The 16,767-nt window shown below is 55.7% G+C and overlaps 1 protein-coding gene across 1 annotated transcript in view; it reads right to left on the bottom strand.

Moving 5' to 3' along the window:
- The window catches only part of COL11A2 (collagen type XI alpha 2 chain), a 102,485-nt gene extending 94,902 nt beyond the window's left edge, over positions 1 to 7,583 (bottom strand). The window contains exon 1 of the mRNA XM_081181713.1: positions 7,486 to 7,583. Within this exon, the coding sequence (XP_081037839.1) occupies positions 7,486 to 7,540 (55 nt within the window). The 5' untranslated portion in view covers positions 7,541 to 7,583. The remainder of the gene's footprint in view (positions 1 to 7,485) is intronic.
- Positions 7,584 to 16,767: the final 9,184 nt, after the last annotated feature.

The following is a 16,767-nucleotide window of genomic DNA, read 5'->3' as shown; positions in this document are numbered from 1 at the left end:
GCAGGGGACACGCGCGTGGGTGGCCACCGCCTTTGACGCGCGCCTGGGCGGCATTCCTTCCTATTATATATATATATCCCAGACTATTTATAGGGCTCCCTCGCGGCGCGCGGCCCCTTTCCAGCCTCGGGGTGGGGAAGAGGCAGGGGTCCCCCTTCCCCCGGGAACCCACGTCAGGGTGGGGAGTAGAGAGATTTGGGATTTAGAGTTGGGGGAAGTTCGGAAAAGAGGCACCAAAACTATGTGGAGAGACCCCCCTGTGGAGAAAGGGACCTTTTAGTTAGAGAAATGGTGAGTAAGCGGGGATTGAGAGAAATTTGTATAACTATGTCTGGCCTGGAGAGAGAGAGAGAAGTTTTTCTCCTTCCACACCGACTCGCCCCGGACCAGTGGCGTAGCGTGGGGGGTGCAGGGGGGGCCGGCCGCACCGGGCGCAACATTTGGGGGTTAGGGGGCGCAAATCCACGGGTTAGGGGGCGCAAATTACTTGCCTTGCCCCGGGTGCTGACAACCCACGCTACGCCACTGCCCCGGACACACCAACCAGATGCTTGGAAGCTGTGGCTGGATGGCTTCCTGGGAGCCGATTGAAACTAAATCCTTTGAAGACAGAGGTCCTATGGGTGGGTCGGGATGGCATGGGGATGAGGGACCAACTCCCTTGTCTTGCAGGGGCCCAATTTGTGCCATTGCCGTCCGTTAAGAGTTTGGGTGTAATCCTTGACGCCTCCCTTTCCATGGAGGCGCAAGTTACAGCAAGAGCCAAGGCGACATTTTTCCACCTTCGCCGCACCAAGCAGTTGGTCCCTTACCTTTCCCGCCCCGACCTGGCCACAGTGATCCATGCGACGGTCATCTCCAGGCTTGACTACTGTAATTTGCTCTACGCGGGGCTGCCCTTGAAGCTGTTCCAGAAACTCCAGCGGGTGCAGAATGCTGCAGCGAGGCTCCTCACGGGGTCTCTGCCATGGGAGCATATTCATCCAGTGCTTTTCAAGCTGCACTGGCCCCCGGTGGAGTACAGGGTCAGATTTAAGGTGCTGGTTTTGACCTTTAAAGCCCTTCACGGCCTAGGACCCTCGTACCTATGGGACTGCCTCTCCCAGTATGCCCCACGGAGAGCCTCAAGGTCCATAAATAGCAACACCCTAGTGGTCCCGGGCCCTAAGGAAGTTAGATTGGCTTCAACCAGAGACAGGGCCTTTTCAGTGATGGCTCCGGCCCAGTGGAACGCTCTGTCTCCTGAGACCAGGGCCCTGCAGGATCTGATTTCTTTCCGTAGGGCCTGTAAGACAGAGTTGTTCCGCCTGGCCTTTGACTTGGAGTCAGTTTGATTCCCTCCTCCTCTTTCTTTTTTCCTTTCTCCTCCTGTGATGAGGCTGCATTTTAATGTTTTAATGTTGTATTTAACCTTGTTTTTTAAGTTGTATTTCAATCAACTTGTTTTTATTATTGGTTGTTAGCCGCCCTGAGCCTGGCCTTGGCTGGGGAGGGCGGGGTATAAATCATCATCATCATCATCGTCATACATAATGCTGGAACTGGTGGCATTCAAGGAAGCTGAATGTTGGAAGATTCAAGACAGATAGAAGAAAGGACTTCTCCATGCAGTGCAGAGTTAAACAGTGGAACTCCCTGCCACAATGGCCACCAACTTGGATGGTTTAAAAAAAAAGGATTAGACAGGTTCATGGAGGAGGAGAGGGCTATGGAGAGTTGTTCCTGCGCTGGGATCCCACACGAAGGTTTCCCATAATAGGCATCTGAGTGGCATCTGTGAGAAGAGGGTGCTGGACTCCACGGGCCATGGGCCTGAACCAGCAATTTCAGACACAGTAACTTCAAGAAAAGCACAGATCAAGTCACTCATTGATAGAAGCAAACCATTTGCCCACGTACAACGTTGCAATGCCTCCTTTAATATTAATATTATTACATTATTGTAAGGGTTGGTTTTTTTGGTATGCTCTTAGAAGGTTGCATAATGTTAAAAGGGTTAAAAGGCCGTGAGGGAGGCAGCTGCGACTCTCCAGAAGGGACCCTGCACTTCTGAACCTTAAACAGATCAGGACCGCAATACCTCAAGGACCGCCTCTTCCCTACCCGGACCCCGAGTTCATCACCCAAGGTCGTCCTTCATGTGCCTCCTCCTCTTGTGGCCTTCTCTGCAGTGGCTCCCCTTCTGTGGAATGCCCTACCCAGGGAAGGTCGCCTGGCCCCTTCATCACACACCTTTAGGCACCAGGCAAAAACATTCTTTTTGAACCAGGCCTCTGGTTGACCCGATGCAACATCCCACACCGTTTTAAAATGTGGCTCTTGGGGGGGGGGGTGTTATTGGGCTGCTGTTTTTATTCTGATTATATACATTGTGATCTTTCCTGTGAACCGCCTGGAGACCTCCGGGTATAGGGTGGTATATAAACTCAATTAATAATAATAATAATAACAACATGTCCCTGCACGACTGGGGCCATGGTAACGTGGTGTCCTTCTCCTTTTCTCCCCTCCCAGTTGCAATATGAGGAAAGGGAAGCGAATTTCTCTCTGGCCACTCCTTGGGCACCATCCGAGGCCCTCCTTTTATGAACCACAAAAAGGAGGGTCAGAAACTGTGGCCAGGAGGGATGCGGCCAACACCTTTAGACGGAAATGGCCTGCAGGACCGCTCTTCCTGTGCCAGCCTGCTGGGCTAAGGCAACCCTGAGGCGACTGGTTCCTGGAGAGACACTTGGCCTGGCTTTCCGAACGGGTGAGGCCGCTGGTTCTGCCAGGAGACGATGGCAAGTGTGGCCGGGAGACCCAAGGGCAATCGAAGAAACATTTAAACTCAATCGCATCGTATCGTCTGGTTTTTTTTAATTTGCAGAGTATGGGTAGATCTTTTCAAAACGAGAGCACTGGCTATTATTATTCTACAGTTCTCTATTGTTGTGTGAACGGGGATTTTCAACTCTGGAAAACGTGGAGTTGAGAGTTTCCCTCGAACTAGACAAAAAATAAATGAGATTATGCAGCCAAAGCAAGCTCACGCCCCTCGCTGAGTTTGGATGCCGACTTAAAAACACCCTTCTGCTGTGCCCGGCTGGCCTCGGATGCAGATTGGATGTGGGTCAGAGTAGATGACCCTTGGCACCCCTCCCCAACTCTGCAGTTCTGTGATCTGAACAGGCCTGGATTGCTCAGGCTGGGCGTTGCATCATTCATGACTCACAACAAGCACAAGTTTGTGGAGTCACACAGAGCTCTTTGTCAGCGACATGGCTGGGACCTGGAGCCAGCAGAAGACAGCTCAGTGAGGTGGAAATGTGTTTTTCCCCCCTGATGTCATTGTCTCCGTCTGCGCGCATTTCCTCTTGCAAGCAGCTTGGCTCTGGGTCTGGAGGGAAAGGCCTTCCACTATCCTTCCTGACAAAGAGCTCTGTGTCAACTCCGAAGTCTGCACGTCCCCACTGAGAGATGGTTGGCCTGGTGTTATTCGTATATTTGTCTAGTTTTCAATTAGCTATTTTTAAACTCTCTGGTGACTCCTGGGCAGCAGGCTTCCTGGGAGTAAGGGCATGCTAATGTCCAACCACAGGCATGCATGAAGACTTTCCTGCCAGTATTCCCATTACAGGCAGGCATTCAACAGGAAAGCCTTTCAGAGTTTTGCCTCTCATTTAGCCGCTCCTCCTTCACACGCGGGAGAGAAGTTAAGGGATCCCAAGGGTATATATATATGGGTGGTGTGGGGGCTCAGCGCTGCTTTGCACCCCCCCATCAGAGGACCAAAATGGTGGGTTTTTAGGCCTCGTGTGGGGAAACTCAGTCCAGATTTCAACATGGGACACCTAGGGCCTCAATGGTGCCATTCCATCAAATGGGTACGGCAGAGTTTTCAGGTGGCTGTCAAAAAGGAGGTCGGTGGGTCTTCTGCTTGCAAACAGGCTTGGCAGAAAGATGAGCCACTTATTTCTGGAGTTGCCTGTCAGGCATAAACCCAACAGGTGAAGTCCCCCCTACGCTCTGATTTTATCACTTGGTTTATCTCCATAAAAACATCCGTGTGACAGGCAGGAGACCAACAGGCACAGTTCCCACCCACCCCCTTGGCCAGGAGGAAAAGTTTCGCCGTGACAGCTATTAAATGCACAGGAGCTCTGCCCGGAAGAAAACATGGCAACCCAACCCTCTCTTGACACAGCTCATCCTGAGCTCTTTTTGGAGTCGGACCCTGGAGGGGGTCCAACTAACGGGGTGGGAGGGGAGGGGCATATTTTCCTGCCTGTCTCTTCCATGCATCCTTTTGCTAAGCGTTGGGGGCAAATTTGCATTTTGGCATCAACAACCCGGCTTAGACTATTCTCTTTGCCAGCAGAGTCCAAACCTTTTCCCTCCCTGAAACTCAACAAAAAGGGGGTCTGTGGCCCCCAAATCCCCCCCGCCACAACAATCCTGCTTATACTCAGCATTCTGGGTCCCTGTAGCCTGCGGGGGGGGGGGACTGAGAGCTCCTGAGCTGCCCAGACCAGGATCTATTATTTCCTGAAAGCCCCATTGCAGCACATACGTTCAAGACGACGCAATTGTGGAACTGGGACCACCAGGGGTCATCCAGCCCAACCCCGGTTTAAAAAGAAAAGCCACCGTTGAGCAGCTCTTAGGTGATGGTGGGTGACAGTGATGAAATCATGCGCCAATGAGTTCCGAAGGTTGCTCATGGCATCCCAGGAGCAAGGAGGGCCTTGCCGGCCAGCTGCTCCCCCGCGCGCCCCCTTCCGGTTGCAGGAAAGCCAGCGCTAGTGCGCCCCCTGCAGGCAGCTGCCCGGGAGACCTCCAGTGCATCCTTGGCTCCTCTGAGTTCAGAAGGGTCCCTGGAGGTCAAGCGGCCGGCAAGACCCTCCTCAAAGAAGGAGCTGCCCAGCCTCTCTCTGGGGCCGCCTCCCGCAAGGGGGAGCCAGCCCCCCAGCTCTCCTTTGCTCCCAGGGACCAAGCCTGATGACAGCAACACCCCCTTGCCCCCCCCCTCCTCAGAAGAAATACTTATTGAGGAGGAGAAGGAAAGGGACGGAGCAGGGCACCTGTTAGAAAGGGGGTGCATCGCACAGCCCCACTGCAGCCCGCCCCCAATTTAAGTGGGGGGGAAGCAGGAAAAGTCGCTGATTTAGTGCAGGGGGGGTCGCTTTAAAAGGCAGCTCTTGTGCATTAGAAACAGACATAAGTCCGGCAGGTGCTGCGGGCATCCCCACACCTGGGACTGCACCGGTTGATCTCCCGCCTGTCTGTTCTCCTCAACCTGGGCGGGACGAACGCGCAGGAGAGGGAGAAATTCCTCGAAAAGTGGTGAGGACCCACTTATGGGTATTTTTTTGGGGGGGGAGCAGTCGTCCAAACCCTCCCATCTTCCCTTTTCCTTCTTCTCATGGTGCCTTTCAAAGGCATCTCTGACGCCTAGGAAGCAGGCAGAAACCCGCCCGGTGCCGTACGGCAACCCCCCGTCCGTTTTGCGGGGAGGCTGCACCGGTTAGTCTCCTGCCTGCCTGTTCCCAGGGTCGGGCAGAATGTGCAGAAGGCGGGGGATAAATCCGTCGATTTAGGGGGGCAGGGGTGCCCATGCAAGCGCCTCCTCGCCCTGCGGGGGTGTGGGGAGCGGGGGGGGGTCTCGGCGGCCAAGGAGCTGCTTCGGGGGCCGCCGCCCAAAGGCAAACAACCTCCGCCCGGGCGGGCGGCCGCGCACACTCGCTCACTGTTCGGGCGCACAAAGGCCGCCCTGTCTGGGCAGAGGGGGGGGGCGAGGTAGACCGGGCAGCAGCGGAGGAGGAGCAGCAGCAGCGAGGCAGCGGCGTCCGCAAAGACCCCCCTCCCGCTGCAGAAAGACCCCTCGCCTCTTCTCCAAACTGGTCTTCGGAGACCCCCCCCCAAAAAAAAATCCCCACGGCTGAAGGGGGCTCCTGCGCAGTAGCCAAAGGAGACTGACCCCCAAGCCAACGCTGGAGGACACCCCCCCCCCGCAACAGCAAAAGGTGACTGCTTCCCAGAACTCAAGACTGAAAGGAGCCCCCTGCAGAAGGGAAAGGGGACTGACACCCCCCAAAAAAAACAAGGGGGGATGGGAGGGCTGCATTAGGGAAAAAAGGAACTGACAGCCCCCCTCAGAAAAAATCCGAAGGCTTAAGGGCTCTCCCTCTGCAATAGCAAAAGGGGGTACCCTCCATACAGGCACATTTCAGCAACAGCCCCCCCCCCCCAAAATCAGCGGGGACCCTCAGACTAACTCGGAGCTTCTCCAGCGCTGAGATTTCGGATACGCACTTCGGAGGCGACCCTCCCCTAATCTCTTTCCCGGCATGGTTCTTTGGGAAGGGGAGAAATAAACGTATTAAACAGACTCCACAGGTTTTTTTTGGGGGGGGGCGAATGAAAATGGCGCAGGTCACCCCGTCACCCCCGTTCCCAAAAGGTAATTGTTTATGGCGAGATGGAGGTTCATGAAATGTACACCCGACGACAGCCCATACCTCTAGGGCCACTTTTTTTTGGGGGGGGGGAGGATAGACGGAGCAACAGAGCCAGATCACCACGTGGCGCTGGGGGGGCACTGCCACCTGGTGGGCGCGGGGCGAGCTGCATAAATTAGGGGGGGCAGAGATGGGATGAGTGACAGTCGGGGAGCGTGTCCCCCCAAGTCACACCAGCGCTTCCTCGAGCAGGCTGACTGTAGGCCAGGTAAAGAGACCTCTTGCGCCCCCCAGGAACATCTTGCAGCTCCCCAAAACTTGGGCAACCTCCTCTGCAGTTAAAGCCCCCCCCCAAGTGCCCCCTTCCACGTCCTGGCAGCCTGTTAAACTTCCAGCCACGCAAGAGCCTCTCGATGCGCGGCTGCAGCGACACCTGCAAACGCTCTTGGCGCCGGAGTCCTGAGAGCAAAAGCTCGCTTGAATCCGGCAGTGGGGAGTTTGGTCCTGCTGCGGCGCCTCACCTGCCCTCCTTGGCGGAGGGACCCCAACATATCGCCCCTTTTCACCGCCACAAATTCGCCCGCCCCCGTTTCCAACAGGAGGTCTCCGTGCGCCCATCACCCTGGCCTCCTGGCTGCTATCCTCACCTGCGCGCCATCGCCCTTCTTCCCGTGGGGGACCCCAACACACGCACCCGAATTCCAAGAAGGGTCTGCAGAAGAACCGGCAGCGCCAAGTCCCCCCCCCCCCCAGCCGGGGTCTTCTGCTGCGCCAAAATCCGGACCTCCGTCCTAGACGGCGCGGTCTCCCCAATTCACATCCATCCAAATTGCAACTCCCTGGACTCTAAGCACCGACCCCCCACTCTGTCCAAAGAAGAGGGCGCCCCCAATTCTGGAAAAAGAAAACTGACTCCTTCTTCCTCGACGGGGCGCACAAGCCAGGCCCCCCAGCCGGCGCAGGAGACCTTCGGCGCGGGCTGGAAAGCGCGCCGCACCCGCCACTCCGAAGTGCCAGTCGGACGGTGCGTCCGGCGCGCTCTTACCTGCTCGGGCGGCCAGGCAGGGCAGCAGCAACAGGAGCAGCCGCGCCACCTCCATGGCGAGCGGGCGGGCGGGCGGGCGAGGGGCGACGGTCAGCGGCGGCCCATGCGGACGGGGCGGGCGCGGGAGGAAGGCAGGCAGGCAGGGAGGCAAGGCCGGCGGCGGGCGGCTCGCTCCGTCGGTCCTCTGCGCCGTCTGGCTGAGGGAAAGGGAGGCGCGGCCGCTCTCTCGCTCCAGCCCCGACTCCGCCGCAGCCCCAGGCAGCCTGGCTCCCCCTCCAGCCCTGCCTCCGGGCCGCCTGGACGGCCCCCGACACGCCCCGGCCGCCAGCCCCGGACGGCGCGGCCACTCCCTCCCGCCACAGACCGATCGGAGCCGGCCAGGTGTTCCATGAAGCTCCACCGGTTGGATTTCTCCCCGGCCTGCGGATATCAAAGGCAGGCAATGTTGGCCAACAGCAGGAACCCCCACCAATCCTAAACCTGGCCTGTCCCCTCCCCTCTGGGACCCCCTGGACTTCCAGGGGTCGCCCCCCCCCTCCAAAGTCCTCTTGCCAGCTTCAAACGCCTCCTCTGGTTCTCTGGAAGGTTCTCTGGTCGGGAGGGTTTGTCATTAAACATGGTTTAACACAACTTTGCGCGTCATTCTTTTACCTTTATTGTGCACATACTTGATATTTTCATATGCGTGCTTGTGTGTTTGTGTGTGTCATTGCTTTGGAGAAAGCACTCTGCACATGCCCCGGGGTGCCCTTATTGCTCATGCCTCACACGCGCTGGCTCCTGTCTTTCTCTACAGACCAGCAGCATTCCCTCGGGGCCCCGGGCAGAGTGAGGTCGCCTCCCAGCCCCAACCTCCTGAGATCCTTTTCCTGGAGCTGCTGAGATTCGAACACAGGACCTCCTCCCTTGTGGGCACAGTTGGTTCCCTCTGCGGCCTCTGGGCTCTCACTTGCAGCTGTCCTGGGAATGCACCAAGCCGGCCTGGGTGTCCAGGCAGGACTGTCGACCTGGCAGCCCCTTCCAGGCGTTTTTGGACTACAACTCCCATCAGCCCCCAGAAGGGCAGTGCCTGATGGGAGTTGTAGTCCGAAAGAGCTGGAGTTGGGCAACCTCCAGGGCTCTCTGAGCTGTTAGCAGTGGTTCCTGGGGGGGGGTGTCCCTCCCAACTTGACAATTCTATGCTTTTTCTCTCCGGCTTCATTTAGGCTCCCTCGAGAGTCTGGGGTGGGCTGTTATTTTATTTGCTATTTATTGCATTTGTAATAATCAGACAGCATCTTAAAAAGCAGAGACATCACCTTGCTGACAAAGGTCCGTATAGTTAAAGCCATGGTTTTCCCAGTAGTGATGTATGGAAGTGAGAGCTGGACCATAAAAAAGGCTGATCGCCGAAGAATGGATGCTTTTGAATTCTGGTGCTAGAGGAGACTCTTGAGAGTCCCATGGACTGCAAGAAGATCAAACCTATCCATTCTTAAGGAAATCAGCCCTGAGTGCTCACTGGAAGGACAGATCGTGAAGCTGAGGCTCCAAGACTTTGGCCACCTCATGAGAAGAGAAGACTCCCTGGAAAAGACCCTGATGTTGGGAAAGATGGAGGGCGCAAGGAGAAGGGGACGACAGAGGACGAGATGGTGGGACAGTGTTCTCGAAGCTACCAACATGAGTCTGACCAAACTGCTGGAGGCAGTGGAAGACAGGAGGGCCTGGCGTGCTCTGGTCCAGGGGGTCACGAAGAGGAGGACACGACTAAACAACAACAAGCAAAGCACAAAATGGAATCATAGAATTGGAAGGGGTCCCAGGGTAATCTAGTCCAACCCCCTGTGATGCAGGAATCTCACAAAGGATCTCTGACAGACATCCACCCAACCTCTACTTAAAACCCACCTCTGGAGGGAGACTGTCTTGCCATCCAAAAGCTCTTCCTGTCAGAAAGTTCTTTCTGGTGTTGAATTGGAATCTCTCTTCTTGGCCCTTGAAGCCACGGGTTCGAGTCCTACCCTCCAGAGCAGGAGGAAACCAGCTTGCTCCGTCTTCCCTGAGGCAGCAAGCCCTCGAGAGATGGGAAGAAGACTCTCCTATCTCCTCTCACCTGGAGATATATATATATATTTATATATCTCTGACTGAACTTCAGGAAGAACCTTCTTGTGGCAAGAGCTCTTCCATCCTTGGAGGTTCTTAAGCAGAGGTTGGGCGGCCATCTGTCATGGATACTTTATTTTTTTAAAAAAACATAATTGTTACAAAATATAAGCAAAATATTGCAAATACATACATACCTATTTCAAATGAGCACATATGTATGAAAAAAGGAACAAAAGAGAAAAGAAGAAGAAAAGGGGGGAAATAAAGAGAAAAGAGGAAGAAAAGTTGGAAGAATTTCTTCCAAGTTTATTCTACAAATATCTCAATACAAACATAATCATAAAACTTCATTGATTGACTTCCATGGCTTACACTGCACTTCCTATATACATTTTAAGCAAGGTTGCATCTGTTATTCCGTATTTTTCCCATACAAGGTCACACAAATACTCTAATCGATAAGTTTTCTAAATCTTTCCTAAATCTGTCATGGGTACTTTAGTGGTGATTTCTACTTTCCAAGGGGGTTTGACTAGATGACCTTGGGGGGGTCCCAACTCCAAGCATTGTATGATTCTTCACGAAGGGCCTGCCACAGAGCAGGAGGTGCCCGTTTGGGAACCACTGCTCCACGCAGTGCCAGGGGCCGTATTCCCCCAAGTGAGCCTATGGGTCTCAGGGAATGTGTGTGGGGGGGTGGTCTCCCAAGGCCCTCTCCTTGCCCAACTCAGTTGCACCGCCACATCTGCCAGGCAGGAGCGCCTGGGTTCCAGGGTGCCTGGCACAGGAGCCCTGCCCTGCCCTTGACCACCGCTTTTGCCCAGGGAAGCCATCTCTGGGCAGGCTGGGCGTGGCTCCCTCGCGGTGGCTTCCCTGGCCAGCTCCTAAAAATGGCACTATAATCAGGGTCCCTGTAATTAGCCTCTCGGCCTCCTCTCTCTGTGGGAAGCGCAAGGAGCAGCTCAGCTGGGAGGGGGGCATCGTGTGGGATGCGAAGGAGGTGCCAATGGGGCACATTTGGGGGCGGTTGGGCCCTGAGGACTCTGCATGGTGGCAAGTCAATCTGGTTCTGCATATCGGGCCCCGGAGTCCATCTCTGACCGCGTGGAAGAGAGGCCCAGGGGTATTTTGGTTCATTGACTGAATTTCTACAACACCCTTTATGTGTATATATATTTGTGTGTGTGTGTGTGTATAGATATATATAAGGGACACGGGTGGCACTGTGGGTTAAACCACAGAGCCTAGGACTTGCCGATTAGAAGGCTGGCGGTTCGAATCCCCGCGACGGGGTGAGCTCCCATTGCTCAGTCCCTGCTCCTGCCCACCTAGCAGTTCAAAAGCATATCAAAGTGCAAGTAGATAAATAGATACCACTCCGGCGGGAAGGTAAACGACGTTTCCGTGCGCTGCTCTGGTTCACCAGAAGCAGCTTAGTCATGCTGGCCACATGACCCAGAGGCTGAATGCCGGCTCCCTTGGCCAGTAAAGCGAGATGAGCACCACAAACCCAGAGTCGGTCACGACTGGACCTAATGGTCAGGGGTCCCCTTACCTTTATATATATATATATGCTTTGTTTATTTGGTTTTCAAATCAATGTTTCACAATCACATATCCAATATACAGTGGTGCCTCTGGTTGCGAATGGGATCCGTTCTGGAGGCCTGTTTGCAAACATGAGCAGAACACAACCCATGTCTGCACTTCCGCGGGTCCCAATTCGCCGCTTCTGCGCATGACATCATTTTGCGCGTCTGTGCACGAGAGAGCGGTGAAACCCAGAAGTAACCCTTTCCGGTACTTCTGGGTTGCCGTGGGACGCAACCTGAAAATGCTGAACCTGAAGCAAATGTAACATGAAGTATGACTGTATGACTGGATACAGAATTAACCTGCGCCTCCATGGACAGCTGTGAGCCCAAAATGACTCCCAGGCTGCGCACCTGGTCCTTCAGGGGCACAGGTACCCCATTCAGGACCAGGGAGTCCCCCACCCACCCCCTGTCCCCCAAAACAGTACATCTGTCTGGTCAGGATTCAACCTCAATTCCCAAGCGCATCTCTGCGCAGTGGCGTAGCGTGGGGGGTGCCAGGGGTGCCGGCCGCACCGGGCGCAACATTTGGGGGGGCGCGTTTGGCCGGCCCTCCTCGAGGAAGCAGGAACCCCACTGTCCTCGGACCTCCTCCGAAGGCTGGTGGTGGGGCGGAGAGACCTCCTCCCGCCGCCAGCCTTCGGAAGGCTGCTCCGAAGCCTGGTGGTGGGGCGGAGAGACCTTCTCCCCGCGCCAGCCTTCGGATGGCTGTCCTGAAAACTTGTGGTGGGAGCAGTGGCGTAGCGTGGGGGGTGCAGGGGGGCCTGCTGCACCTGGCGCAACATCTGGGGGCGCGCGGAAGAGACTTGAGTGCTAAAATCCACGGGTTAGGGGGCGCAAATTACTTGCCTTGCCCCGGGTTAGGGGGCGCAAATTACTTGCCTTGCCCCGGGTGCTGAGAACCCACGCTACGCCACTGTCTCTGCGCACTTGTAGACAGTGACTTGCCTTTGCCGTTTCGCGGCCCCTTCGCTCCTTCCCTCCTGGCCGGCCAGCCTGCAATTTCCACCCTGGCCTGGCCCTAATTGCAGCCCTTGAGAGCTGCCTGGATCCGGCCAAGAGACGTCTATCTATATCTGTCATATGGGCCCACCTATTTTCTCTCCCTGGGTAGCTCTGAGCTGCAGTTGCAGAGGGGAGGGGAACCCGATCACTGTTCAAAGCAGCCCAAGGCCTGGTTGTGGGGCTGTGGTGGAGAGGGGCAGAGGGCAGGCACCCCACAGCCGCCCAGAGTGAGGGAACTGGCCAGAGAATAGCAGGGCCCCCTTCTGCCCAGTGCTAAAGTCAGCCGGAGTTCCTTTGGCCAGGAGAAGGTGGCTTCAATTCTGTGACTTCTGTTCACACAGAATTGCAGTGCCCTATTAAAAGGTGGGGGTTTTTTTATTTTGAGTATGGATTTTGCGGTTTTTATATTTTGATTTTATTCTGTAAACCGCCCCAAAACCTGCGGGTATAGGGCAGTATATAAATTCAGTAAATTAATAGAGTTGGAAGGGACCCTAGGATCATCTAGTCCAACCCCTGAAAGTCAGGAATTGAACCCACAACCTTGGCATTATCAGCACCGGAACATCGCCAGCTGTGCTCTCCCAAGCCCACATTTCCAGCACTTAGGGAAGTTTTTAATTTCTGTTGCTGTGTTGTTTTTAATATTCGGTAGGGAGTGGCTGGGGAAACCCCACCAGATGGGCAGGGTATAAATAATAAATTATTATTATTACGTGAGAGGTAGTGTGGCCCAATGGTTAGAGTGCCTGATAAGGACTCGGGAGAGCAGGGTTCGAATTCCCACTCCACCCTGACGATCTATGTCAGGGGGAGGCAAGCTAAGGCCCATGGGCTGGATCCGGCCCAATCACCTTCTCAATCTGGCCCACGGATGGTCCGGGAATCAGCGTGTTTTTACATGAGTGGAATGTGTCCTTTTATTCAAAATGCATCTCTGGGTTATTTGTGGGGCCTGCCTGGTGTTTTTACATGAGTGGAATGTGTGCTTTTATTTAAAATGCATTTGTAGGGCATAGGAACTCATTACCCCCCCCCAATATAGTCCAGCCCCCAACATGGCCTGAGGAATGGTGGACCGGCCCACGGCTGAAAAAGGTTGCTGACCTCCTGTTCTTACAGTGACCAACCAGAGGGCTCCCCCCAAGGGAAACCCTCCAGGAGGATTCGAACCCAAGACCCCCGTCTCCTCCTGGGGTTTCCAGCAGCCGAGATTCAGAGCGTCCAGGAGGCAGAGCTGAGCTATCCTACCCAATAGCCACTTCCTCCTCCTCCTCCTCCTCTGCCACCTCGAGAGGCAGTGTGGTGCATTGGTTAGAGGCCAGGGATTCCAGTTTGCACTTGGAGACCAGGAACCCCCTTGGATGCGACCATGCGACCTGCCCAACTTCTCAGGGTCGCTGTGGGGCTTGGACAGGGCGACGGGACATGAATGCAACAGGCGCGTAATACGACCGTGGGAAGGAAGGAAGAGTGCCTTGGCACATAGAAACTGCGGAACTCCCCGCCACAAGAGGCAGCGAGGGCCGCGAAGGTGGCTGGCTGGCATCTGCCAGAGCCAGGACACTTCGGTATCCCTCTGTCCCTATGTCTCTGGGGTGGAGTCCCCCAGGATGGCGAGGCCAGGAATGTCCTCTCGGGAGGCGGCCAAGCGCCCGGGCTATTCCTGGCAGCGGGCGGGGTGGGAGCGAGAGGCCGCAGAGTCGCCCGGAGCCAAGTGGGACTCAGCGGAGGAGCGCCTGGAAAATAGTTTTTTTGCTTACGGGGGAGATGTCCAGGAGAGCCGCAGACGGGATGAGGGTCTGATATCTACATTTTTAAAAGAGCAAAACTCTTGTCCAAGCCAGCCGGTCCCGTCCCCCCGTCCCCCGTTGTGTCGACACGCTCTGCACATGTTCAGAGGCAGATTGCGCGCGCAATATCAGGGCTGGAAACTCGATCTTAAATGGGACCCGGGTTTCCTAAATGCGTGGACACGCTCTGCACATGCTCAGAGGGCAGAGGCTAAGCCCGGTTGCGTGCGCGCGTATATATATTATCCATCCTCGTTGTTGTTGTTTAGTCATTTAGTCGTGTCCGCCTCTTTGTGACCCCCTGGACCAGAGCACGCCAGGCACTCCTGTCTTCCACTGCCTCCCGCAGTTTGGTCACTCATGTTTGTAGCTTCGAGAACACTGTTCCACCATCTCGTCCTCCGTCGTCCCCTTCTCCTTGTGCCCTCCATCTTTCCCAACATCAGGGGCTTTTCCAGGGAGTCTTCTCTTCTCCTGAGGTGGCCAAAGTCTTGGAGCCTCAGCTTCAGGATCTGTCCTTCCAGTGAGCACTCAGGGCTGATTTCCTTCAGAATGGAGAGGTTGGATCTTCTTGCAGTCCATGGGACTCTCAAGAGTCTCCTCCAGCACCAGAATTCAAAAGCATCCATTCTTCGGCGATCAGCCTTCTTGATGGTCCAGCTCTTACTTCCATACATCACTACGGGGAAAACCAGAGCTTTAACTATACGGACCTTTTTCGGCAAGGCGATGTCTCCGCTTTTTACGATGCTGTCTAGGTTTGTCGTTGCTCTTCTCCCAAGAAGCAGGAGTCTTTCAATTTCCATCCCCAAAGCCAGCCAGCTGCCCAGCAAATGCAGGGACACGCTCTGCACGCGTTCAGAGGTGCGCGTGTATATTTTGGATGGAAGCTCCCATTTCAGAAGGGGCGCAAGGCTTTTGCTGCGCCCCCGAACGTCTTTTGGGAATGGTGAGCGGGGGGAGATAAGGATATGGGGGGGGGCTTCCATTTCCTCCCCCCCCCCCACTGAACAGCTGCTGCTGCGTGGTTGCGCTTTGAACGGTGTTTCCCTCCTTAGAGAGAAATATATTTCTATATTTTTTTTTCCTGGGTGGGGGGATTTCAAAGGAAGGTGGGGGTCACTCTGCACCCACCGGCGCCCCCTCGCTCTTCTCCCCGCCTCCCACCCCCTCCTGCCAGGGTCTGCGTGGCCTGCCGGGCCCGCCAGGTGAGAGGGGGCAGGACAAGGCCCCCATTGATGGGGCGGAACAAGCCCGGCTTTGTGCCGCCTCCTGGCGGGCGGCGGTTTGCAGGCCGGCCTGTGAAAACAGCAGCTCGGGGAGGGACTGAGCGCCATTCATGAGCCAGGATGGAGCCCGGGGGGGGGGCGGCGGTGAGGCAGCAGCTCGGAGGGGGGCTGGGGGTCAGCCCAGGCCACGATTCCAAGCTGCGGGGAGGGAGAGGAATTGCGCCAAGGGAAGCCACCGAAAGACCATTTTGCATTTTGTTTTTTTTAAAGGTGGGGGTCCTGCGGATTTAGGCGGGATGCTTCCTGTCGAGGTCGGTTTTGGCGAGGCGGGAGGAGCCGTATCCATCCTTGGGAGGCTTAGAAATATGCCAGGAATTTCGGGGGGAGGGAGAAAGGCTGTTCTGCAAAAGAAAAAGCAACTTTCCCTTCCAAGTGGGAGACGTAATTTTAGGGTTGGGAAAGAGGTGCCTGTCCCTGGAAATGGGAACCCTTCATCCTGCCCCCGTGTCTTAAATTTGCGGGAGGCAGGCTGCGGTGAACTGGGCAGCAAAATGCTGCGGCGCTCTGCGTGCGCTCAGAGGAAGCAGTCTGGGTGCTGCTCCGCGCAGACGAGCCAACCTGTTGCGCCCCAGCCAAGGGATGTGTGGGGCGCACAGGAAGAAGTTATAGAGTAGTGGGGCAGGGAGCGTGCCCCAGAGAGACCGAAGGAGGGCGATGATGATGAAGAAGAGGAACTAGCCCAAACCCCCGCAAAAGTAACCAGTGTTTCCCATCACTTTTTTTTCAGCGGCGGCGGGGGTAGCCAAAAAAAAGGACAGGAGGGCAGAGAAGCAAGCGCCCCCCCCCCAGTGGACGCCAAGAGAAACTCCAGGTGTTTGGGACCCAGGAGTGGGGCAGGGCTGGGGAAGGGCGATCTGGTGACACGGGGGCGGCGTTACCTGGAATACCCTCCTTTGCAGGGTGGGGAAAGGAAATGAAGGTGGCAGGTGGGAGACTAAACAACGCCCCCCCCCCCGCAAAATACAGCTCGGCTCATGGGGCACGGCTGCCCCCTAGTGGCGGAGGGGGAGACTGCACTGGACTCGGGTGAAGACGGGAAGGGGCTCAGGCCAAAGGGACTCTGGGTGGGGCTGAGCAGATGCCCTCAGGTGAAGCCCCCCAAGGAGGATTCAGGCACAAGACGCTTCTCCCCTCCTGAGACTTCCAGAAACCGAATTTGCCTAATCTCTATCAAAGCAGTTCCTATTGGTGGCAATCCTTGTCTCCTGTGGCAGGGAGTTCCACGTGCTGCATAAAGGGCTTTATTTCATCTGAATCTTCCAGCATTCTTCTTCCTTGGAAGTCCCCAGCCCTGCAGCCTTCCTTCCAAGAGGAGCCACTCGCTTCACCCCAGGGCAGCCCTTTCCTGAACTTTTCCCAGCTCTGCAACATCCTTTTTAGGCAAGGAGACCAGAAGAGGACACAGGACTCCGAAGGCAGCTGCACCGCAGATTTATAGAACAGCATTAGGATATTGGCAGATCTGGAAGAGTCGGGACCATGAGGGCAACTTAGTCCAGCCGCCTGCAA

Source organism: Podarcis bocagei (genome assembly GCF_964188305.1).
Source record: "Podarcis bocagei genome assembly, chromosome: 2".
Taxonomy (NCBI): Eukaryota; Metazoa; Chordata; class Lepidosauria; order Squamata; family Lacertidae; genus Podarcis; species Podarcis bocagei.
The sequence above is the reverse complement of the archived record's forward strand: the minus strand, read 5'-3'. Positions and strand labels throughout refer to the sequence as shown.